Source organism: Priapulus caudatus, unplaced genomic scaffold, assembly GCF_000485595.1.
Source record: "Priapulus caudatus unplaced genomic scaffold, Priapulus_caudatus-5.0.1 Scaffold171, whole genome shotgun sequence".
In the NCBI taxonomy this organism is placed as follows: Eukaryota; Metazoa; Priapulida; class Priapulimorpha; order Priapulimorphida; family Priapulidae; genus Priapulus; species Priapulus caudatus.
In genome coordinates this window covers 284,955-309,848 of record NW_014577232.1, presented here as the reverse complement: position 1 = coordinate 309,848, position 24,894 = coordinate 284,955, and the positions used below count along the sequence as shown (strand labels likewise).

Below are 24,894 nucleotides of genomic sequence, written 5' to 3'. Positions count from 1 at the left end.
GGGAGAGGGGGACGGGACACTAGGGGGGTCCGGGGGCCTGGTCGAATAGGAATTCTTGCCGAGGTGGCCCCTCAATTGCCAGTAGCAGCAGTGCCAGTCTGCAGTCCAAAGCTGACTCACTCAGCCTGTTCCTCATGTAGTTTTTGACTATGCGCATGTGTGAACTGTTCAAAAGAGCTCTCTCCTGATTGGCTTAGCAGTGATGGTGACCAGCCAATCACAGCGAAGCACACAAGTGTGCTTTGGTTACTGCTTGCAAAATGGCGGCATTAATAAGCGATCGATTCCCGCGCTGTCAAACTTTTATTGTGGTGGAATTTAATCGGGGCGGAGGTAATTTAAACGTGGCGCAACGATTGAAACGGGGGGGGGGAGTTTTCCCAAACGGGCGGGCGCACCCGGTTTGCGCAATGTAGGGAGGGGCCTGATGTTGAATACTGTAAATCTTACTACTGACCTACCAAGTCTTACGCTGCGCATTTCGCGGGATACCCACGCATCTGGACCCATTCTTACACATTCACGCAAAAGGAAAAAAAAAGGAAAAAAGTAGCCCGCTACACCCCTGTTAAGCTGTCACCCACGTCAATGGCTGTGCACATCGTGGCTCGTGCTTGCTGGCTGGGGTGGCATTGATTGAAGTACGGGTGGGGGGCGAATGCACTAATTGTTACAGTCGCATGGGCATGCTTATTGCTGTATATGTAGGGGTGGGCACCACTGGTATGAGGGAGCGACAGCAAAACTCCCCGGAATCGAGGAGAAAGCTGCAATCTGGAATTACACAGGAGTGTGCCGGCACGCAAAAAGAAACGTTGCTGTGAATTTCATTACGATTTTCCATGTATATAGTCAGAAGCACGTTGTGATCTGTTTATTTTTGGATTGCCACTATTTTGACAACGGCGGGTAAATACAGGAACATTTTCACAACGGCGTTGTTAAATTTGACAACGGCGGTGCGCCGCAGTGCCTCCTATACATGTAGAAGAAACCCTGTATTTCCACGAGGCCGTGTTCTCGAATGAACTAGGTAGTACATAGCAGAATTTTTAGGGAGTCACACAGACTCCTGCATACGTCAAATCAGGGAGTCCCACAGTAAATCTGGGCGTATTTGACTCCGGACTCCCGTTAATTTCGCACCCTGGTGCTACTACTACTAGGGTATGGCCAATGAACGTAGTTGAGATTCTAACAATGCATCATTCTTGTCCAAATCATCCTGGCCTGGCTTAGTGGCAGGCCTTGTCTTTGAGCTCGGGAGCAGGGGGCAGCATGCTACTACTACTACTACTACTACTCAGCGGATGCATCCGAGATAGAGTTCACAATGCCATGCCATGAATATTTGTCCATCATAAGTGTCTGCATGTCCGCTATGTCATGCTGGATATCTCTTGCAATGCAGTCAATGTTGTTCAGTGGCCGTCTTTCTCTGGTTGGGCAAGGCAGTCTCAAGCAGATCACATCAGATATGATTTGGTTTTTGGCACGAAAACAGTGACCAGCAAAACGTGTTCTGCGACGAGCTACAATGGTAGAAATGGTACAATGGTACAAGGGCAGCATGCAATGTGGTGCTATTGCTCGTGTGTAAGCAGGCAGTTGCTTCCATTTATAACTGCACTGAGCGAGTTTTCTGCCGGATTTTAGAGGATAATCTTGGTTAATTTAATTCTACTCAAATGTAAGGATGATAATTTGCACAAGTGAATACTCATCTATGCCCACATTCCAAGATGGAGGTGAAGTGCGAAGCAAGACTGTGGTGTAGAGGAGCATTTATGTAGCATTTGTGTGGAATTAATACATGATAGAGAGTAGCTTAATCATTAAACCACAGATTTCACATATTTTCTCAACCATTCTGATACTTACCGGTACTCTTTGTGTAACACCAAGTATATAAAGTAAGGCATTGTACACTCACACAGTCACACATTATTATTTTAAATAATATGTGTACGAATGTGCATTTCAAAGAAGATTTGTTTACATATTTCAACATCATTAGCACGTGATTCTTGCATCTCACGAGATGCCATTGACTGTTAGTTTGTCTTTACACTATGTTACATTTGTGTACATGTCAATATAAGGTACTAGTCTGGAACAGTTTATGTCATGTAAACACCTGCACATGTTTTGTGGCAGCATTTTCAGATTTCATTTTCTGAAAATCTCATGAATGCATGCACAAGTTTGATGTTCATTTAGTGTATAATAGCATATAACACTAATGGCATATAACAGCACAAACTTGTAGTAATTTTTATGCTGTAGTAATGAGTAACATGTCTGCTAACAGGTGAGATCTGTCTGCATGTATTAATTTTTCTATTTATATGAGAGAATAAGTTTAAGACTGGTAGAAAAATCTGAATTTGTGTATATTTTACAGTATTTTATTATTGGAATGGCCTAAGTGCTTATGGTAGTTATTATCATTTAAAACACTGCCTGAACACTCGATCCTACTTTTAGAGTCGTGCAAATAAATCACCCTAAGCCCAATCCCCCTAACACTTATTATTTATATATGCAATATTTTAGGGCACCACTGCAAATTCAAAGGGAATCATTTTTAGGTTCATGTAAATGAAATAATTGGCATAGAGCACTATGATTAGTGATAATGACAAGTTGAGGTTTATGTTTAGGGCTAGGATCAGGTTTAGTGTTAGCATACACTAACAGTGTAACTCTGGGCTCATTAGAAAAAGGTAAACTCATAATTCCTAGAATCACTACTAGGTGGGGAAGCTGCAGTTTTCCATATGAGGTTTGCAATGAAAAAACCTCTTGCATATTGATTGATAAATTCATAATATGGAAAATAATAAATTTTATCATTTTATTGTACTTTTTCACATAATGATGCTGAGTGCTATTAATAATGCTTATGTGAGTAAACCATAATCCTTGTACACAATGATGGCCATGCCAGGGTGTTATAATTGTTATTGAATGCATCGAAACTGTGTAGATTCATATGTTACACTAAGATTGCTGTTATTTAAAAGCAGTGTTTGTCTACAATTCTGGACCTGCAACCATCTAACAATCTATCCCTCAGATTCACTGGACATTCATTGACTTCTTTCTATACATATGTTCTTGGGGTTAGGATGAAAAATATGGTTAGACAAAGTTAGTGTATTTGGTTATGAAGACAGTTTTGCTTTAATTATTTTAGTTGCCGATAGGTAGCGCCAGGATAGCAAGGGGCTTCTTGAATATGACATGTTCTAATAGAGTTTCGGCGGTGTCTGGATTTTTAGCTCATCTGACGTAGTCAGATGCAGCTTGTAGAATCGCATGATTGTCCGTGCGTCCGTGAGTCCGTGCGTCCGTCAACAGTTGGGCACAAATATTAACTGCTCGACGTACGGTCACGATATTCGGGACATCGGGGGGGTCGTGAAAACGACTCGGGAGGACAAATTTGGGGCTCAAGATGTGTAAACGGAAGGGGAATATTTCTCCCTTAACTTAAGGTATAGGAGGAAATACGGAATTGCGGCACAAATCTTAACGGCTTGACCTACGCTTTTAATATTCGGTGTATAGTGTGATGGGCAGGAAACCCATCACCAGTGCGAAATTGGAGGTCACAGGTCAAAGGGCAGTGGGGTAAAGGTCAGATATCAGACATTTTCTGAGGACATGGCCTAATGGACAGAGTGGAAAACTTTTTTGTTTCAGCGCTGACCTACCATTTTTATCACTTTATTGAAAGGACCATGAAATGTGCTTTCCACTGCAGGGGTTGCCCTTAACTTTTTTTTCAGGTGGCCGGCCGGGCCACTTGAGTATGAGATTCAGGTGGCCAAATGGATTTCCAGGTGGCCCGGTCGCTACATTTATTAAATAATTTATTTGTATCCTAACTATGGGTAATGTGTTTTGGCAAATAATCGCAATAACATAGCTAGATTACGACAACAACAAAGAAAGAACAAAACCCTGACTGAGTTAAATAAGTTCCCAAATATTAAAAAGCTTTCAAATTCTCTGGCAGTATCTTTATTAAGTAGCAGAACTCATGTCATTAAGATGTCAATCAAAACTGTCCTTCAATCATTCAATGTCAGTGTGACTGTCATCTGAACCTTCTGATGAATCAGAATCAATTTCTGACATGGGGTCAGACCCATCAGAGTCTAATCATAAAATCAAATCATATCGTAATCAAAATCAAAGATGAAACAACACTCTGGTATGTACGCACTTGTCTTGAACTCGTGGCGAAATGAATTGTGCAAAGAACCCACACATTTGATGAGTAGCGAATAGATTGCACGTGCACTACTGTTTTGATTTAGGCCAAGTTAAGCATTGTTTCTTGTTGTGATTCACATTCTCAGAATCTGCTTCCAGTAAACCACACGTACACACACACACACGCGCACGGGCACACGCGCACACACACGCGCACACGCACGGGCACACGCACACACACACACACACACGTACACGCGCACACGCGCAGACGCACACGCACACACACGTCACACACACACACACGGCAATCAGCAGAGCGTCCCCTTGCGCAATCATGCGTGTACGTGTCGCAAGATCTCTGTGTGAGATGGATGTCCAGACCCCGCGAAACTAGCGGCTCCTCGTCTGCGGCGTTAGCCCACGGCCTTTATTTTATTGGTGCCAGGCGGCGCCACCAAAAACCGGAACAGTCAGCGTGGCCCGGACCCGTTTCAGGTCTGGGCATTTGGCCAAACCCGGGCCACCGTCTAAAGTCGAGCCCTGCACGACGTTGCAAAGAAGTAAAGTGTCTGATAACCTTTGACCCTCAAGGCAGGGTTAAACATGATTCTGAACTGCCTCAATGACATCACAGTGTTGTCATATTCATGCGAACATTCATAATCTAGAAAAACCAATAAAGCCTGGATAGCCGAACGTGACAGCACAGGGCGTCACGGCTCAAAGGTCTGTTGATCGAATCCCATATGATTTTTTATTATTTACCTGTTTTCTGTATTTTTCTATCTATCCATTTAACTATTTTTTTCCCAATTAATTCAAATATTTACATTATTTATTTACAACAATTTAATAACAACAAATAATTTTTACAACAATTTAATTTTTTATTTTTTAAATAGGCAGGTCTCCTACGTGCGCAAACGGGCGCCGCGCGCCCCGTTTAAATTTAACCTCCGCCCCGTTTTAAATTTCCACCACAATAAAAAAGTTTCGCCCAGCGCTGGGAAATCGGAATCGTTCATAAGGAATTGCCGTCTCGACCAGGGGGGACAATTCCGCACGGTGTATTTTTACCGTTACCACGGCATGGCACTGCAGGGACAGACATCAACGGTGAAACCTGGACCAATGGCACAGTAACCTGTCAGGGACTGTTTACAACGACCTCGGCTTAATCTCATATATTGACAAGAACCCCAAATACCGTCTATGTGTGTGGCAATTTTACGCAATTAATTAGTCGGTACTGTAAAAAATACACGCCCTTAGGACCCCATAGTTTTCCCTTTCCCCCTAGGTTCCCCCCTCCCCTCGCCCCTGTTTGAATTTCATCCTGGGGAGAACCCTGATAGGGTTAGGGTTAGGGTCACAATGCACCATAAAACAGGAGTTTCAGGCATGCGATTTGTATCAACCAATGGGATTTGGGAGGTATGCAGAATGCAGAAGGTTGCTGAAATGTGTACGCAACTGCGTATCTGCATATCTGTGCCTAACAAAGGTGTCACTACGCATGACTTAAATGTTACGTTTATAACCGTAGCAACAGACCTCAGATGAGCCCAGACCCTCTGCGGGTCTTGTTATAAGTATCTCTTAGAATACCACCCGATTAAAAAACGAGCAGTTTTATATCAAGGCAGTACTAGAAAAGCCACAATTAACCTAAAGTTGTATTGATATTGATCATAGCAAGAGCTAATAATACTATATAGCTTCGTGAAACAGATTTTTAAGTATGATTAACTAATCATAATTACTGGAGGTTAAGTATGATTAGTGATTTAATCATAATTAAAGTCATGTCCGTACCGTGCTCCACGGTATGGAGCTTTTCGAAATTTGAGGTTTGAAATGGTGCAATTTAGTGCATATCTATGGTATGATTTATTGCCTTTATAAATATAAGTTCTTACTCATTTTGAATGATTAGAAGTATTGGAAAATAGCCTAGATAAACTTTAGAACTAGTACTAGAAACTAGTCTAGTAAAAGTGCAAGCTGAGAATTGAAAAGTAAACAAAATACCTCAGTAACCTGCAAAGCCATCATCCAGGAGGGATATTGGATTCCAAGCAGGCAAATAAAATGCGCGCCGCGCCGCTTATAGCATATACGTATACGGCCGGAGCGAGCTAGCTAGCTGGGCGGCCGCGGAGCGGCGCTGTTGATCGGGCTTTAGCCTTCCGATACTAGTATACTGGGGCCAGTTTCACGAAGCGTGATTAACTTTAATTATGATTAAATCACTAATCATACTTAACCTCCAGTAATTATGATTAGTTAATCATACTTAAAAATCTGTTTCACGAAGCGATTTAAGTACATATTTAACTAAGGCCAAAACAAAATATAGGTGTGGTTACCGTTTCCTGACCGACCCTATTTATTCCCAGCGACCCTAAACATTTTATTGTCAATTTTCTTTGAAGTAAAAAAAAAAAAATATGAATTGGACAGTTCCTGCTTCAAAAGGCACAACTCGCATCCTTCGGACATGGTTCGTAAATAAAATGTTTCAATAAAATAAAATGTTTTCCCTACCTACCTACCCTATTTTTTGGCATGAAACGGTAACCACACCTATATTTTGTTTTGGCCTAATCACATAATTAGCCGACTTAAACATGAATTACACTGTATTCAAAATGGCGGACAACGCCAAAAGTATCTACAAATTCGGTACATGAAAAGGAATTAATTTGCAATTATAATGACTAAATTAGTACAGCTAATCTTAGATAATTTAAATTTCTTTGGGAAAAAAATTGAAGTAAAATTTCCAATTGTAAAATCTGCAGAGTACTTAATATACTAGTACTACCTACATACAACTTCTAGTACTAGCAACTAATTATGATTAGTGGATTTAATCATGCTCCTGAGTAGAATTAAATATTGTGATTAACTTAATCATGTTTAAAGTTAATTACGCTTCGTGAAACAGTCACTTTAATTTAAGTACGGAAAGTTAATCATGATTAGTGATTTAATCATGATTAAATACTTAAGTACGCTTCGTCAAACCTGCCCCAGGTATCTGGGACTGAAAATAGGGGGTTTTAATTATTTATTTATTGATTTTGATTTTTGCGTGAGAGCGTGAGAATTGACCAAATTGCGTGAGTCTCGCGCTCAATGCGTGAGACTTGGCAACTTGACATGTCTGCTACATTTAAAAGATTTTATCAGTATTCTACCATCGTATCAGCAGTACTGACTGGAGGTGCAAAAGCAGGTGCACTGCATCTTACATATAAGTTCCCATGCGTCTCAATAAAACGAGACGTGCTAAATACTACTCGTAAGCTAATAATTGGTCACATCAATTTAGTGCTCGAGATGATTGAAAATGGTGTGAGATGAATGAAGCCTATATATAAGTGCTTGTCCTCAAAATAGGCTCAATCCCCCGTAAATGAACTGCTAGGCGATTAACCTTTTGCCAGCTGTATACAATATGTCACCTGAAATGTCATCATGCTATGTGTCAGATGCAATTTTAAAACCCAAATAATTCGCTTCTGCCCTCTGAAACACAAAACATGTAACAACTGCTTGCACAGCATCATTTACACCCGGGTGCAGCCATGTTGTATCATATATTTTGTAGTACAAGAGGTTGGGTTGTAGTCGGTGCCATACTAGTTTGTTGTTCTATACAATGATTATGTACGTATGATAGGAGTTATTAGTCCCAGCCATGTGTGTGCCTAGGAATAAATCATCATTTATCAGGAAATCTTTGTGTGCTTATTGTGATTCTAATTGTACTCTTATGGTGACCCTTTCTACACCTCCCCCTCCTGATAATGATTATTATGGGTATGTAGCTTATTGGAACAGCACATTTTATTTTAGGACAGTGGATTTAAATTTCAGTGACTAATCTTTACGTTTCGTGGTAAACCTGGACCTGTCATGAGTTACTGCATGACAAGGTACCTTTACTCATTGCAGGTAACCTGAACATTCAACTTCCATAATATAAACATACAGATCTAGATAAAATATGAAGGGAACTTTCGTGACTAGAACATTTATTGATTCATTTTTTATTACAGAGTATCCTGTCATATAATGGTGGCGATGTGATCGCAATGAAGGGGAAGAATTGTGTTGCCATTGCTTGTGACAGACGCTTCGGTATCCAAGCACAGACAGTCGCCACAGATTTCGACAAAATTTTTAAAATGGGTGAAAGATTGTATGTTGGTCTCCCTGGTCTTGCAACGGACACACAAACAGTGTATGTACCAGTACTGTCAACGATTTTCTGCAATTGTAGTTAACAAAGATTACAATTTACAGTCTATCTTCCCAGAAATTGAAATTCCATATAAAAGTATTCAAAGGAAAATTATCTCTGAAATGAAAGTGTTAGGCTCATACTATGTCAGAGTGTGTTTGTTCATTTAGATCTTGCTTGGTGTTACTTGGTGTGCTCTGTTAATTGCAATGCAGTTCTAAGAATATGCTTTGCATTATATATTTGTTGAGGTATTTCGATTTATGTTTGCTTTAATATGGTGTAAGGCCTAAATTGTGTAGTGCCTCAATATATCTTTTAATACACCTTGATCTGTTGAGTGAAGAGACATTTTGGCATTTAACTTCCAGATCTCAACGGTTAAAGTACCGTCTCAATCTGTACACACTGAGAGAAAACAGAGAAATAAAACCGAAGACGTTCATGAGTGTTGTTTCAAATCTACTGTATGAACGAAGGTAAACTAATTTATTGTTTCTTGCATGTCGATGTAATAGTCTACAGTCTAAAAAATAAAATGCATTATACTGTAGATACACATTTTGTCTCTGCTATTGGCACCCTTCACCATGTCTCAGTTTTCGAAAAAATTTAATGTGAAAGGGTGCCGTATTTATTCCATTCGACCTGGGTAAAGGTGCCACCCATTTTTTTCTATGCATATGTACATATTTCTGGTCACATCCTGAGATGTACCTCTTATTTCTTTGTGCTAGGTTTGGCCCATACTTTGTTGAACCTGTGATAGCGGGTTTGGATCCGATCACTGCAGAGCCATTTGTCTGCTCCCTGGACCTCATCGGTTGTCCTATGATCACAGACGACTTTGTTGTGAGTGGCACAGCATCCGAACAGATGTATGGAATGTGTGAGACATTGTGGACACCAGACTTGGTCAGTATTTCAGTAATATGTCAAATGTAAATTTCAGTTTCATTATCAATCGTGTCATATTTGAACTATGTGCATACATGTATGTTACTTCCTCCAGCTTCACAGTCACACCGTGACTGCTTTGTCTACAGGTATCATGTCATTCACACTTATGTAAAGATATTTTAGATATTTTATGTAAAGTCTACTTTATGCTCACTGTCTCCATGTCTCTTTCAGAGTCCAGATGATTTGTTTGAGACGATATCACAAGCATTACTAAATGCAGTTGATCGCGATGCTGTATCAGGATGGGGAGCCAAGGTTTTTGTTATGTGAGTACACACATATGCTGCATCAGTTGATGGATTATTTTTTAAGAGACTTAATGTTTTAGGTCTTAGTAGGGCCATATATGGCTACAAGAAATTCCTAAAAATAGTTTTATGGACATTTAGGTATGTGAAGTTCTCATTAGTGATGAACCACCTCATGATTTTGTTTAATAGCCACGGACCCATTATCAGAAACAAAATTTGTTGTAACATTAGTCTTAAAATTGTTTATTATAAGCCATTGACAATGCCCGGGCATTGACAGAAACAAGGTAAAGCTACAAGTTTTTAATATGCACTGTATAGAGTTTTAATGTACGAGAAAAAGTTTATAATTATGTTAAGACTAAGTTACCGACAATGGGCCCCCAGAATTGTGTATATATATATTACCCCGGGTACATATTATACGCCATTATACGACAACGACCCTTGTTTCAGCGAAAGTCACAGTTTTCAGGAACCTAACTATGGCATTAATGGAGGGAATTAGTGTATTTTACACACCTAAGATAATTTAACATTTTGTATGTTGCAGTGAAAAGGACAAGGTTACTGTAAGAACACTCAAAACCAGGATGGATTGAGAGCTTCTAATCATCAAAGGCAACGTTAATTTTCTACCCCTTGTGAGGGAAAACAATGGGCCCCGTGAAGAGTTGCTGGTAGTTTATTCTCTTTCACATCTAATATTGAATGTTCTTTCCACTGGTCTTCACATACAGTTGTCTACTTCCATTAGACATTTGCAAAAATTTATCTCATGTTGTCGTTATACTACTTGAGGTAATTCTGCAGTTGTAAGTTTCATATCGTAATGCAATGTGTTTACAGTTTATTCGCGAGAAGTCCGATGTAAGTTTAATAGGATATAGGCTGAACAAGGTCACAGTTTAAATGTGTACTTTAAATGGCAATTTGAACCTAAATCAGTATATTTATTAGTCATTGACAAACAAAATTGTAACAAACTTAAAAGCAGTATTCAGAAAGCAATGTATTACGATCAGGCATGTCAGATAGTTGTATGTTTTACTGTGTTCTTATCGTGATAATGCCCTAATATACATCTTGACAAAACAACAACCTGTATTTATGAAAATGGCAACTGCTCTTGTGATTTGAAATATCTGGTGAAATTTATAAATAACCCTCAAACCATAATCTTGTACAAGAAGGTTTTTTATTTCACCTTTATCAAATCAGATTGTGTCAACTTGCCCAGTAAAGAGTATGGATTTATAATAAATGCAAGCACGTTATGTGTGGTCATCGTGCATAGCTATTCAAGGAATGGTTCTTTTTTCTCAACTTCCAAATATAACAAATATAAAAACAGGTGAGTAAGATCTGTAATGTCTAGTCAATACAGCAAAGATTAGGCTTCTTAATCTGGTTCCTCATTTTATTACTAGTTAATGTTATCGCAATAAACGAATGAACGGCTGGCTGTTTTCTAACTTACAAAAAAGCTTTGCAGTGCAGTGAGATGGATGACATTCAGTTGAGTGGATTCACACTATAGAGGAAGAATCTTGCCACTTGTCAGGAGGTCGACCTTCACATAGTTGTTTGCAGGATCCACCGTAGCTGCCTCGTCAACGTAAGCCTTGTAGGTCGTGCATGCTGTCGTGACACTGTTCCAGCCACTGTACTGTTGGCAGGTAACAGTACATTGTCAAGCTAAGAACTTGGGCTAGTGGAATAGTCATCTGAAGTTATATGGTTCATTTGTATGCGTGTGATACGAAAAAAAGCTCCGAGTCAAATGAAGAGGTAGGGATCATGCAGTGGCGGATCCAGGATTTTGAGATGGGGGGCGTAACGCCCGTGCGCACGCTTTGTGTGCCAAATAAGTGCCAATCGACTTCCAGCAGATTTTTTGTTGGTTGAGGATTGTAGTCTGAATTTTGTTGGGATTTGTATGGAAAATACCGTGGTCTCATCTGGCTGCATCAACAAATTACGGATAGATATTATATACGAACACTACATCGCCTCGGGCAATATTCATATCAGATGCACATGAGAAACCAATACTGCTTAGTATATTAATATGTGCTACATGACACCACTGTGCAAACAAATCTTGGAGGCACGCCTGGCTTTAATTCAACTAGTGTTACAGCTTGGCAGCCACGCTGAGAGTGCTAGCAGATATTTGCTGCTTGTTTCTCGCCTTTACACGATGTATACATTGTAGGGCCTACTTTGCTCAGTCAGCATCAGAAAAGAGAGCGTAAACTAGATACAAGTGCACAAGTGCACACATTGAATGTATCGGCGTGAAACTAAAAGTTCTCTGTTATGTGTATACCTGGCGATAACCATTCAATTCAAATGCCGACATAATACTTAATTGTGTTGTTTGAATACTGCGTGTCGCCTAAATGTTACTGCATACAGTTGAGTTTCCCTTGCACGATCTTGATAGTTTTCTTTATCGGGGAGTAATTTCATTACATTACTTCTTTACGTAGTTTTGAAATAGCACGACCATCGCACGTATGAAAGCGAAAGTAATGGAAGCTGCGGAGCTTTGGACTTTAACCCAAGAGCTTTGATTATCCATCTTTACCCTTGTTTTATTAGGAAACTTTCTGTTTATTTCTGCAGATTTCTGCGTGAATATGCATTACCGACCTGTTTTAATCGATTTGAAACCTTATATATATCGAGCTATAATGAGCGTGGGTCATTCTAAGGCCCGATTTAATTCATTTAATCAAGACTAATATCGAAAAGTCGTGCTTGGTAGAAATGCGCTCGTTTGTCAGGATTATCGATTGCTCTTTTAATAATCTGCACTGCTCACTTGACATAGTATAATGAAGATGGACAATTAGACGGAGCTCTAAAAATCCTTGCGCTCGTTGTTATAGGCATAGAAATAATATCCTAGTTAGACTATATAGCGACTCTATATATATTTATATGGCATGGTAAAAACAAGCGGTTGGTCTTGTCACAGCACCTCGAGATATATTGAGTCAAGCAAGCACTGCAGATTATTACTGGGGTATTAAAACTGGGTTGAGAAAAAACGCGTTACTAATAATACTATATGGTATATGACATTCGCATTTCGCTTTCAACATTATCAGGAATGAATAAAAATACATTTGTTTTTATTCACTCCTGATATTATGTTGCTCTCTCTCTCTCTCTCTCTCTCTCTCTCTCTCTCTCTCTCTTCTCTCTTCTCTCTCTCTCTCTCTTCTTCTCTCTCTCTACTCTCTCTCTCTCTCTCTCTCTCTCTCTTCTCTCTCGTCTCTCTCTCTTTCTCTCTCTCTCTTTCTCTCTCTCTCTCTCCCCTCACCCTCTATCTCTCTCCCTCGCCCTCCCTCGCCCTTCCCGCCTCCTCTTTCTACCTGCCTATCTCTCTTCCTTACCATCTCCCTCCCCTCTCTTTCTTTTCTTTCCTTCTCTATCTCGCTCCCTTTCTTCTTTATCTTCAAGTTCATGCACGTATTTCTATCATATTACATGCATGTAAATGGCAAAGATGAAAGATGAGTATAACACGACTTCAGCCAACACAGTGATTTTTCTAGGACTCGTCGATCGTTGTTTATTGAAGTGCGCGTACACAACCAGGATAAAGCATCTGGATTTAGTAATGCACGAAGGGTCGTTGTCGTATAATGGCGTATAATATGTACCCGGGGTAACTATCTGATATGGTTAGGGAGTAGGCGTAGGCGACATACTCGCCGACACCTCGGGTATTAAATATACGACAACGACCCCTTCAGCTTTAGTAATACGACCACGTTTGTGCAGACCCTTAGTTGTGACACAGAAAGAGCACGGCACGTACGTGACACTTAGCGCACGTTGGAAGTAAACCTACCACGCATTCGTCATCCCTGGTGCAGTGCATGTGACAATTCACGACGTAGGCCATCTGAGGGTAAACATTCAACACCTGAACGGTGCCAGCTGGTATGTCAGCCGCTGTAACGTCTGTGAGGGACAGTGTGACTCTGCTCGTTCTTGCAACACCTGTTACATATACCGGTAAAGCTAAGTCAGTTGGGTCAGTGGCGTCGCAAGGGGGATGCGGAACGCACCGGGAGACACCATCAGCGAGGTTGACGCCAAAATGACTGTCTATGAAATTTTCATTTTAACCACATGAAACTATGTAAATATAAATACATCACGGCGGTGCATATGACATTGTAATTTTAATTTTGCTAGTTGTTTATGACACTACTATTGCCATTACATTCAGTGATATATAGGAATTAGGATTTACGAGTAACATTAGTACAAAAATCATTATCCTACTAATGCTGCTGTATGGCCTGGTACGGGAGGAGGTCCATGGGGGTGACACCATGAGTTACCGCATCGTATGACATCAACTCTATAGTGACGCCACTGAGTATAGGGTCAAAGCTATGTTTTCGTAATGTGTGAATATATTTTCATGTATGCTCGCGAATCGCATTATAGTAATCGAATCTTGTGTCAGGGTCATTTTCGCGCTAGCGCGCATAGTGTCGACATTAGATAATTATAGTCCTGGGGCATAGTATTACTAATTCGTGTGCGCGCGCGTGCGTGCGTGCGTTTGTGTGTGTGTGTGTGTGTGTGTGTGTGTGTTGTTGTGTGTGTGGTGTGTGTGTGTGTGTGTGTGTGGTGTGTGTGTGTGTGTGTGTGTGTGTGTGTGTGCTGGTGTGTGCACGTACGTGCATGTGTCCTGATACCGATCTTCACATGTGTCGTCAGCAATAATCGATAAACATTGTTATTATTATGATCCCTGATAATGACTACCCCAAATAGTGAGTAATATGAGCAAATAATTGTGATGGTAATAATACTAATAGTAAAGGTAATAGTACAAATAAGATCATAGCTGTGGGTGATGTAATAAGAAACGTGAGGAAATAATGGCATTATAATTCACCTTCATTGGTACAGATTTGGGTCGCGAGGATGGAAATTCCCAAAGCCTGCGTATAAATCAATGAAAATAGTTACGAATTACGATTATAATTATGACTGAAACAGAAATCACAAGATTTGCACGGAAGTAAGAACAGCGCAACACCAACGAATGAATATCTAATTATGTATAATATAAATAAAGAAATACGATGTATTTTATTTTTATTATAGGTATTTCATTATAGGCGGAACGCCCCTTCCCCCCTTTCGTAATTGCTCAAAAGTTATTTCTCGAAAAACTGCAAAACTTTAACACCGTTAATTTGATATCACTGAGACTGGAGCCTCTGCGTGTATACATCGCACTTCTTCCCATACCATAGTCAGTAAACAATATTACAACGACTTGTAATGCCATAACACCAATAATTATGCGCACCGTATGGGCGCGCATGCAGGACAGGGCTCATTCTGTCTCACAAAACTCAATTTTGTGACACACAAACTCAATTCTGTCAATCCTGTACCACAAAACACAATTTTGTAAAAACAAAAACTCAATTCTGTCAATCCGCGTTCCACAAAACACAATTTTGTAAACACAAACTCAATTCTGTCAATCCGGTTCCACAAAACTCAATTTTGTAAACACAAAAACTCAATTTTGTAAACACAAAACTCAATTCTGTCAATCCGGTTCCACCAAAACTCGATTTGTTGCCCAGATATGCAGCGCACACATGTAAGAAGGGCTACCATTGGTGCAGAAACTGGGCTGGAGAATGTGTCATGGTCGCCATCTTGTTTCTTCTAGAACAATGGTAGCCCTTCTTACATGGCGTGTGCCATATTTGGGCAACAAAATCGAGTTTTGTGGAACCGGATTGACAAATTGAGTTTTGTCGTTTACAAAATTGAGTTTTTGTGGTCAGATTGACAGAATTGCAGTTTTGTGGGACAGGATTGACAGAATTGAGGTATGTGTTCACAAAACTCATTTTTGTCAAGTGTATAGGTACAAAAATGCCTGTCCTGCATGGCGCCCCGTACACCGACGACATGACAATTAACCACAACACACCAACATACCCAACACACCAGCAGTAAATTCATGAACACATCTACTTCACTTTACCCGCTCAGCTATAAGCTTGATCTAGTATCAACAAATAACAATTTTAACATTCGTGCTAAATATCTCGTACTTGCATGTATACACACACACACACATAAGCGCTACGAAAACAGGGAATTAATTCACGTAGTCACTGCCACGCGATTTATGAACGAGACCTTGAGTGAGTAGTGCACACGATAGAGCTCTGAACAGTGCTTCTTAAACTGTAGAATTATTCACCAATGCAGTGAATGAAATTGTTGTCGGGGTGAATGCAAATGAGTGAAAAACATAAGAAGGAAATTAAATTTTGTGATAAAGACTCGAGGGTGAATGACACTGAAATAGTTTCTGAAGCACTGCTCTAGAAGAACGAGTATATGATACCTTAAACGAATTTAGAATTTTACTCAATGACGTCAGCAAGATTATTATCGTCAGTAACAACATCTACGCTGTCGCATCTTCCCCGTAATATAACATAAGTAATGCTATTAAACACATTGATAATATTAAAAATTGAGCGGGAAATGATAATATAATCAAGACAATCGACGAAGAATCGACGATGTACTTACGTATACAATCCAGGTGTGCATCTTTGCAAATCAGTGGCTCTCATGTAGTATAAAAGCTGCCACTACGCGATTCCCTGTGAATTGAGTACAATATACGGGCGAGCGATTCGACTAACGTTTGCTACGCTTGGTAAATATTGTGTTACGGCCGTCATAATGCGCACGTAACCGATCTAGGCAACAGTTGCGTACGACATCAGCCGTCTGTAGCAACGCTGGGCGAATCCATTGATTTTGTGCGCGCTGATAATTCTCATAGACGTACAGCGACAAGCGTGATGCCGACCTGACTCGAATTCAATTTCAAATGCAAAAATAATTGACATCATGAAACACATTCGCCAAGTGGCTGTTTACATTCAAATTCTTTATCACTGTACTTATAAATGGCGTTTTTTATTCGACTTTTATGTCGCTTTAATGAGTTCCTGGCATCTATTTATTACTCTACATTACATACACGAGCGCCTTCGCTGCCTATACTCTCCAGTCCACACTATCCGACATACGTCGCGAACTATCACCGTTGCTACGAGAATATGAGAGGCTACGTTCAATCGCATTAGATGTACGTATATGAGATCACGCGGAACAACTATTTCAATGATTCCTGTGAACACGCATTATATAATATATATATATATATATACATACATACGTACATAAATACATACATACATACATAATATATGTACGAAGATCGGACTATAAGATTATCTAGGCTTCAGTTATTGGTATAAGCTTAATTGATCTATACACAAAATTCCAGACTGTTTATTTACCAAAGCTCGTGTGAATTGGTATGGTAGCCACTCGTCGGGTAAAGAGTAGGAGTAGGGCGTAGGAGTTTAAATGCAAGCACCATGCAGTCTTCCTGGTGCACGAGTAGACGCAAATAGCATTCGGTAGCATTGTGTCTTGCATATTATGCTTGCGGATCTCCTATATTGTTATTCTTGTTGGTTGGTTGGTCGGTGAAGCCAAGTTTGACCCTCATTCTGATTATATTAATTTATCGCTAAACTTCATGTGTTTAAGAAAACTGCATCGAAAATCATCGCCCCATGTATTTATTCATTACGTCAGGTTACGTGTTTCACTCAGCTGACAGGCCGTCCTAGATATAAGCTATATGTTTGAATCACATCTCATAAAACATTCTAATATAGTTTCAAGCAGCATAAGAAGCATACATAAACAGCATACGATAAAACTCATTTTTTCGAAATATCCCAATGTAAACGAACTAATTTTCTGAGTAAAGATGAGATGTGTACCTACATTCTGTGGTTGGTGGAAAAATTAATAGGCCTATATATTCATATTTACAAATAAATAATTTAATTTCTTATGAAAGGCTAACCAGTCACAGATTGTAGGTCTTCGACTCTGCTGTGACAATTACGCTACACTGTTATTTATTTGCCTGTGCCAAATAGGATTACAGAATTTTACCATGTGCTGGGCGATTTCCGGCGGTAATGCCGCAATATTATGTTCGTACATAAATGTTCATTCAGTATGTTTGGAAGTTGTGCAGGGTGGGAATGTGCGTTCGAGCGCGGTATAGTGGCTACCTCCAGTGGGGTATGGTAGATCGTGCTACTATTAGACAGGGCACACGGCAACTTTGTTTATGGGTTTATATGACCCTTAGTTGCTATAATTTTATTTTTATATTATATCAATAAAATCATTCATATACGTATACGTCTTTTATAACACACCACCATAAACACAACCTATTCCGCTGGCATATATAACGAGCCATTCTACTTAGGTCTCTTCTGTTAAAGAGGTACCTAAACTCGACAAACGTGTGCCCAAGCATGCTACCAATGTTAACGAACAAGATTATCCCACTCATTAAGTATAACGGTAATTACATAATGTTAATATCCCGCGATTCTAACGCAGTCAACGCGCTGTTCGTGATGCGCAATACTCAATCATTAGATTGTGTACTCTCAACCACACCAATATTAGTCCGTTTCCAATATAGGCCTGGGTGTAACTAAACAGAAGGCGTGACAAGGGCTCTTGATTTTATAGGATTTTCCGACTTGTTTTGATCAATGCCTGAGTCAGTTAAGGTTGGCTAATATTTGGGTGGGTTCTATGTGAGTAATATCAAGAGCATATAAAGAAGGCTTCTTTATATGCTCTTGGTAATATATATTACTCACATAGAACCCACCCAAATATATATAGAACCCACCCATATATAAGAGCCACAAATAGGTGCACACGTTCAATAAGCCAATAATCAGCTCGAAAGAAAATTCTTTTCATTCCTAAACGCTATTCGGTTTGTTGAGTGTCCCCCTACACATTTACTAAAGAAAACGATAACCAGGAACACATACCAGCAGATAATAATCTTGGACGAGAGCGGCTATAAATCCAATATACTGAATTTCGCGCCACACTATTATTAGCTCGTTATTGCCCGAGCTAGATTAACGACAAGTACTGATATCGGCACGGGGTAATATCCTCGATAAATGCCAGCAGACTGCACAAATATGTATATCTACTGTAACCCACTACGTTGTTTAAAATAGCACAATAGTGTAAGACATTTTAAAATGCCTAACAATTATTCGTGACATATTTGGTCGATGTTACATATCTTTAGTGTGTGTATAAATAGGTATCTACATCTAAATATAATTAGTATACATGCAAGTACGAGATATTTAGCACGAATGTTAAAATTGTTATTTGGTTGATACTAGATCAAAGCTTATAGCTGAGGGGGGTAAAAGTGAAGCTAGATGTGTTCATGAATTTACTGCTGGTGTGTTGCGGTATGTTGGTGTGTTGTGGTTAATTGTCATGTCGTCGGTGTACGGGGCGCCATGCAGGACAGGCATTTTTGTACCTTACACTTGACAAAAATGAGTTTTGTGAACACATACCTCAATTCTGTCAATCCTGTCCCCACAAAACTCAATTTCTGTCAATCCTGTACCACAAAACTCAATTTTTGTAAACTACAAAACTCAATTCTGTCAATCACCGGTTCCACAAAAACTCGATTTTGTTGCCCAAATATGGCACACGCGCATGCTGTAAGAAGGGCTACCATTGTTCTAGAAGAAACAAGATGGCGACCATGACACATTCTCCAGCCCAGTTTCTGCACCAATGGTAGCCCTTCTTACATGCGTCGTGCCTGCATATTGGGCAACAAAATCGGTTTTGGTGGAACCGGATTGACAGAATTGAGTTTTGTGTTTACAAATTGAGTTTTTGTGTTTACAAAATTGAGTTTTGTGGAACCGGATTGACAGAATTGAGTTTTGTGTTTACAAAATTGTGTTTTGTGGAACGCGGATTGACAGAATTGAGTTTTTGTTTTTACAAAATTGTGTTTTGTGGTACAGGATTGACAGAATTGAGTTTGTGTTCACAAAATTGAGTTTTGTGAGACAGAATTGAGCCCTGTCCTGCATGCGCGCCCATACGGGTGCGCCATAATTATTGGTGTTTATGGCATTACAAGTCGTTGTAATTGTTTTACTGACTTATGGTATGGGAAGAAGTCGATGTATACACGCAGAGGCTCCAGTCTCAGTGATATCAAATTAACGGTGTTAAAGTTTGCAGTTTTTCGAGAAATAACTTTTGAGCAATTACGAAAGGGGCGTTCCGCCTATAATGAAATACCTATAATAAAAATAAAATACATCGTATTTCTTCTATTTATATTATACATAATTAGATATTCATTCGTTGGTGTTGGCGGCTGTTCTTACTTCCGGCAAATCTTGTGATTTCTGTTTCAGTCATGAATTATAATGCGTAATTCGTAACTATTTTCATTGATTTATACGCAGGCTTTGGGAATTTCCATCCTCGCGACCCAAATCTGTACCAATGAAGGTGAATTATAATGCCATTATTTCCTCACGTTTCTTATTACATCACCCACAGCTATGATCTTATTTAGTATCATTTATCTACCTTTACTATTAGTATTATTACCATCACAACTTATTTGCTCATATTACTCACTATTTGGGGTAGTCATTATCAGGGATCATATAATAGACAATGTTTATCGATTATTGCTGACCGACACATGTGAAGATCGGTATCAGGACCCATGCACGTACGTGCACACACCACACACACACACACACACACACACACACACACACGCACACACACACACACACACACACCACACACACACAACACACACACACACATCACACACACACACACACACACACACACAACACAAACGCACGCACGCACGCGCGCGCGACACCACGAATTAGTAATACTATGCCGCAGGACTATAATTATCTAATGTCGACACTATGCGCGCTAGCCGGGAAAAATGACCTGTGACACAAGTATTTCGATTACTATAATGCGATTCGCGAGGCATACATGAAAATATATCAGCACATTGAAAACATAGCTTTGACGCGCTATACTCTCTGGCGTTCACTATAGAGTTGATGTCATTACGATGCGGTAACTCATGGTGTCGACCGCGGCCCATGGACGAGCCTTCCCCGACCCAGGCCATACGCAGCATTAGTAGGATTAATGATTTTTGTACTAATGTTACTCGGTAAATCCTAATTCCCATATATGCACATGAATGTAATGGAATGAGTAGTGTCATAATACAAACTAGCAAAATTCAAATTTAGCAATGTTCATGATGCGACGCGCCGTGATGATTTAATTTACATACGTTTCATAGTGTGGTTGAAAATGAAAATTTGCATAGAGCAGTCCATTTTGGCGTCCAACCTCGCGATGGTGTCTGCCCGGTGCGCTTGCCGCATCCGTCGCCTTGCGACGCACACTGACCCAACTGACCTTAGCTTTACCGGTATATGTAAGCAGGTGTTGCAAGAAACGAGCAGAGTCACACTGTCCTCACGAGACGTTACAAGCGGCTGACATTACAGCTGCACCGTTCAGGGTGTTGAATTGTTTACCCTGCAAGATGGCCTACGTCGGTGAAATTGTCACAATGCACTGCAACCAGGGATGACGAATGGCGTGTAGGTTTACTTCCAACGTGGCGCTAGTGTCACGTACGTGCCGTGCTTCTTCTGTGTCACAACTATAGGGTCATGCACAAACGTGGTCGTATTTATAAAGCTGACAGGGGTCGGTTGTCGTGATATTTAAGTACCCGAGGTGTCGCGAGTATGTCGCCTACGCCTACTCCCTAAACCATAATCAGATAGTACCCGGGTACATATTATACGCCATTATTACGACAACCGACCCTCGTAGGCATTATAAATCCAGACGCTTTATCCTGGTTGTGTACGCGCGACTTCCAATAAAGCAAGCGATCGACGAGTCCTAGAAAAATCAGCTCGTGTTGGCTGAAGGTCGTGTTATTACTCCTTTCATCTTTGGCCATTTACATGCATGTAATAGTGATAGAAATCGTGCATGAAGGCTTGGAAGATAATAGAAGAAAGGGAGCGAGATAGAGAAGGTGAAAGAAAGAAAGAGAGGGAGGGAGATGTAGGAAGAGAGATGAGCAGGTAGAAAGAGAGGCGGGAAGGGGAGGGAGGGCGAGGGAGAGAGATAGGGTGAGGGAGAGAGAGAGAGAGAAGCAGAGAGAGAGAGAAAGAGGAGAGAGCGAGAGAGAAGGAGAGCGAGAGAGAAAGAGAGAGAGAAGAGAGAGAGAGAGAGAGAGAGAGAGAGAAGAAAGAGAGAAGAAGAGAGAGAGAGAGAGAGAAAGATACAGAGAGGAGAGAGGTCCGAGAGAGAGAAGGGAGCAAGAGAGGAAGATAGATAAGAAGAGAGGAGAGAGAGAGAGAGAGATGAGAGAGAGAGAGAGAGAGAGGAGAGCAACATACATATCAGGAGTGAATTAAAACAGAATGTATTTTTATTCTTCCTGAAATGTTGAAAGCTAAGCCGAATGTCATATACCATATACGTATTATTAGTAAGCGCGTTTTTTCTCACCCAGTTTTCAATACCGCGCGTAATAATCTCTGCAGTGCTTGCTTGACTCAATATATCTCGAGGCTGCTAGTACAAGACCCAACCGCTTGTTTTTTACGATGCCATATAATATATATAGAGTTCGCTATATATGTCTAAACTAGATATTATTTCTATGCCTATAAACAACGAGCGCAAAGATTTTTAGAGGCTCCGTCTAAATTGGCCATCTTCATTATACTATCGTCATAGTGAGCCAGTGCAGATTATAAAGGGCAATCGATAATCCAAGTTAACCACTGACAAACGAGGCGCATTCTACGGAGCAACCGACTTTTCGATATTAGTCTGATTAAATGAATTAAATCGGGGCCTTAAGAATTGAACCGCACGCTCATTATAGGCTCGATATATATAAAGGTTTCAAATCGATTAAAATCAGGTCGGAATGCATATTCACTGCAGAAATCTGCAGAATAAACAGAAAGTTTCCTAATAAAGACACAGGTAAAGATGGATAATCAAGCTCTTGGTTAAAGTCCAAAGCTCCGCAGCTTCGCATTACTTTCGCTTTCATACGTGCGATGGTTGTGCTATTTCAAAAACTACGTAAAGAAGTAATGTCATGAAATTACTGCCCGGCGATAAAGAAAACTATAAGATCGTGGCAAGGGAAACTCAACTGTATGCAGTAAACATTTAGGCGACACCGCACAGTCATTCACACAACCACAATTAAGTATTATGTTTGGCATTTGAATTGAACGGTTTTATCGGCCAGTATAGCACATAAGCAGAGAACTTTTTAGTTTGCACGGCCGATACATTCAATGTTGCACTTGTGCAGCATTGTATCTAGTTTACGGCTGCTCTTTCTGATGCTGAACTGAGCAAAGTAGGGCCGCTACAATGTATACATCGGTGTAATAGGCGAGAAAACAAGCACTCAAAATATCGCTACGACTCCTCAGTGTGGCTGCAAGCTGTACACTAGTGAATTAAAGCCAGCGTGCCTCGAAGCTTGTTTGGCACAGTGGTGTCGATGGTACGCACATATTAATATCCTAAGGCAGTATATGGTTTCTCAATGTGCATCTGATATGAATCATTGCCCGAGGCGATCGTAGTGTTCGTATATAATATTATATCCGTAATTTGTTGATGCAAGCCAGATGAGACACGGTATTTTTCATACAAATCCCATACAAAAATTCAGACTACAATCGCTCACAACGCAAAAAAATCTGCTGGAAGTCGATTGGCAGTTATTTGGCACACAAAGCGTGCGCACGAATAGGCGTTACGGCCACCGCTCATCAAATCCTGGATTCCCGCCACTGCATTGATCCCTACCTCTTCATTTGAGCTGCGGAGCTTTTTTTCGGTATCACACGCATACAAATGAACCGATATAACTTTCAGATTTTTGAAACCTATTTTTCCCCCTAACCGCAAGTTTCTTAGCTTGACAATGTGACTGTTACCTGCCAACTAGTACAGTGGCTGACAGTGATCACGACAAGCATGGCACGACCTACAAGGCTGCGCCTCTTACGTTGACGAGGCGAGCTAGCGGTTGGATGCCTGCAAACAACTATGTGAAGGTCGACCTCCTGACAAGTGCAAGATTTCTTACTCTATAGTGTGAATCCACTCAACTGAATGTCAATCATGCTCACTTGCAGCTGCAAGCTTTTTTTGTAAGTTAGAGAAGGCAGCCAGCCGTCATTCGTTTATTGCGATAACATTAACGTAGTAAAAAAATGAGGAACCAATTAAGAAGCCAGAATCTTGCTTATTATCATGAGCATTACAGATTTACTCACACTGTTTTTTATTTTGTTCATATTTGAAGTTGAGAAAAAAGAACCTCATTCCTTGAATATCTATGCCACGATGACCACACATAACGTGGCTTCCATTTATTATAAATCCATACTGCTTTACTGGGTAACAATGGAAAATGACACAGATCTGATTTGAGAAAAGCTGAAATAAAAACGTTCTTGTACAAGATTATGGTTGAGGGTATTTTATAAATTCCCCAGATATTTTCAAATCACAAGAGCAGTGCCATTTTTCAATAAATACAGCGTTGTTGTTTTGTTCAAGATGTATATTAGGGGCATTACTCACGATAAGAATACACAGTAAAACATAGCAACTATTCTGACGATGCCTGATCGTAATACAGTTGCTTTCTGAATATTGCTTATTTAAGTTTGTTAGCAATTTTGTTTGTCCAAGACTATAAATATACTGATTTAGTTAAATTGCCAATTTAAGAGTACACATTTTAACTGTGACGCGTTGTTCAGCCCTATATCCATTATTAAACCTTACATCGGCCTTCTCGCGAATAAACTGTTAAACACATTGCATTAGCGACTATGAAACTTACAACTGCAGAATTACCTCAAGTAGTATATACGACAAGCATGGAGATAAATTTTTGGCAAATGTGCTAATGGAAGTAGACAACTGTATGTGAAGACCAGTGACAGAACATTCAATATTAGATGTGAAAGAGATATAAACTACCAGCAACTGCATTCAACACGGCCCATTGTTTTCCCTCACAAGGGGTAGAAACCTTAACGTTGGCCTTTGATGGATTAGAAGCTCTCAATCCATCTGGTTGTTGAGTGTTTC

The 24,894-nt window shown here is 40.1% G+C and overlaps 2 protein-coding genes across 3 annotated transcripts in view; one reads left to right on the top strand and one right to left on the bottom strand.

Moving 5' to 3' along the window:
- The window catches only part of LOC106806645 (proteasome subunit beta type-3-like), a 13,284-nt gene extending 2,294 nt beyond the window's left edge, over window positions 1-10,990 (top strand). Inside the window, exons 2-6 of the mRNA XM_014808647.1 lie at window positions 8,295-8,479; window positions 8,851-8,958; window positions 9,217-9,394; window positions 9,614-9,708; window positions 10,247-10,990. Coding sequence (XP_014664133.1) covers window positions 8,295-8,479; window positions 8,851-8,958; window positions 9,217-9,394; window positions 9,614-9,708; window positions 10,247-10,295 — 615 coding nt within the window. The 3' untranslated portion in view covers window positions 10,296-10,990. The remainder of the gene's footprint in view (window positions 1-8,294; window positions 8,480-8,850; window positions 8,959-9,216; window positions 9,395-9,613; window positions 9,709-10,246) is intronic.
- Window positions 10,991-11,003: 13 nt separating this feature from the next.
- Window positions 11,004-24,894, bottom strand: part of LOC106806646 — a 16,419-nt gene continuing 2,528 nt past the window's right edge. The window contains exons 1-4 of one of the 2 annotated variants that reach the window (XM_014808648.1): window positions 16,303-16,386; window positions 14,627-14,672; window positions 13,562-13,713; window positions 11,004-11,362 (exon numbers count right to left, since the gene is read on the bottom strand). In XM_014808648.1, coding sequence (XP_014664134.1) covers window positions 11,228-11,362; window positions 13,562-13,713; window positions 14,627-14,672; window positions 16,303-16,323 — 354 coding nt within the window. In that variant the 5' untranslated portion in view covers window positions 16,324-16,386 and the 3' untranslated portion in view covers window positions 11,004-11,227. Of the gene's footprint in view, window positions 11,363-13,561; window positions 13,714-14,626; window positions 14,673-16,302; window positions 16,387-24,894 lie in introns of those variants that run through there. The other variant, XM_014808649.1, reaches the window with a different exon arrangement.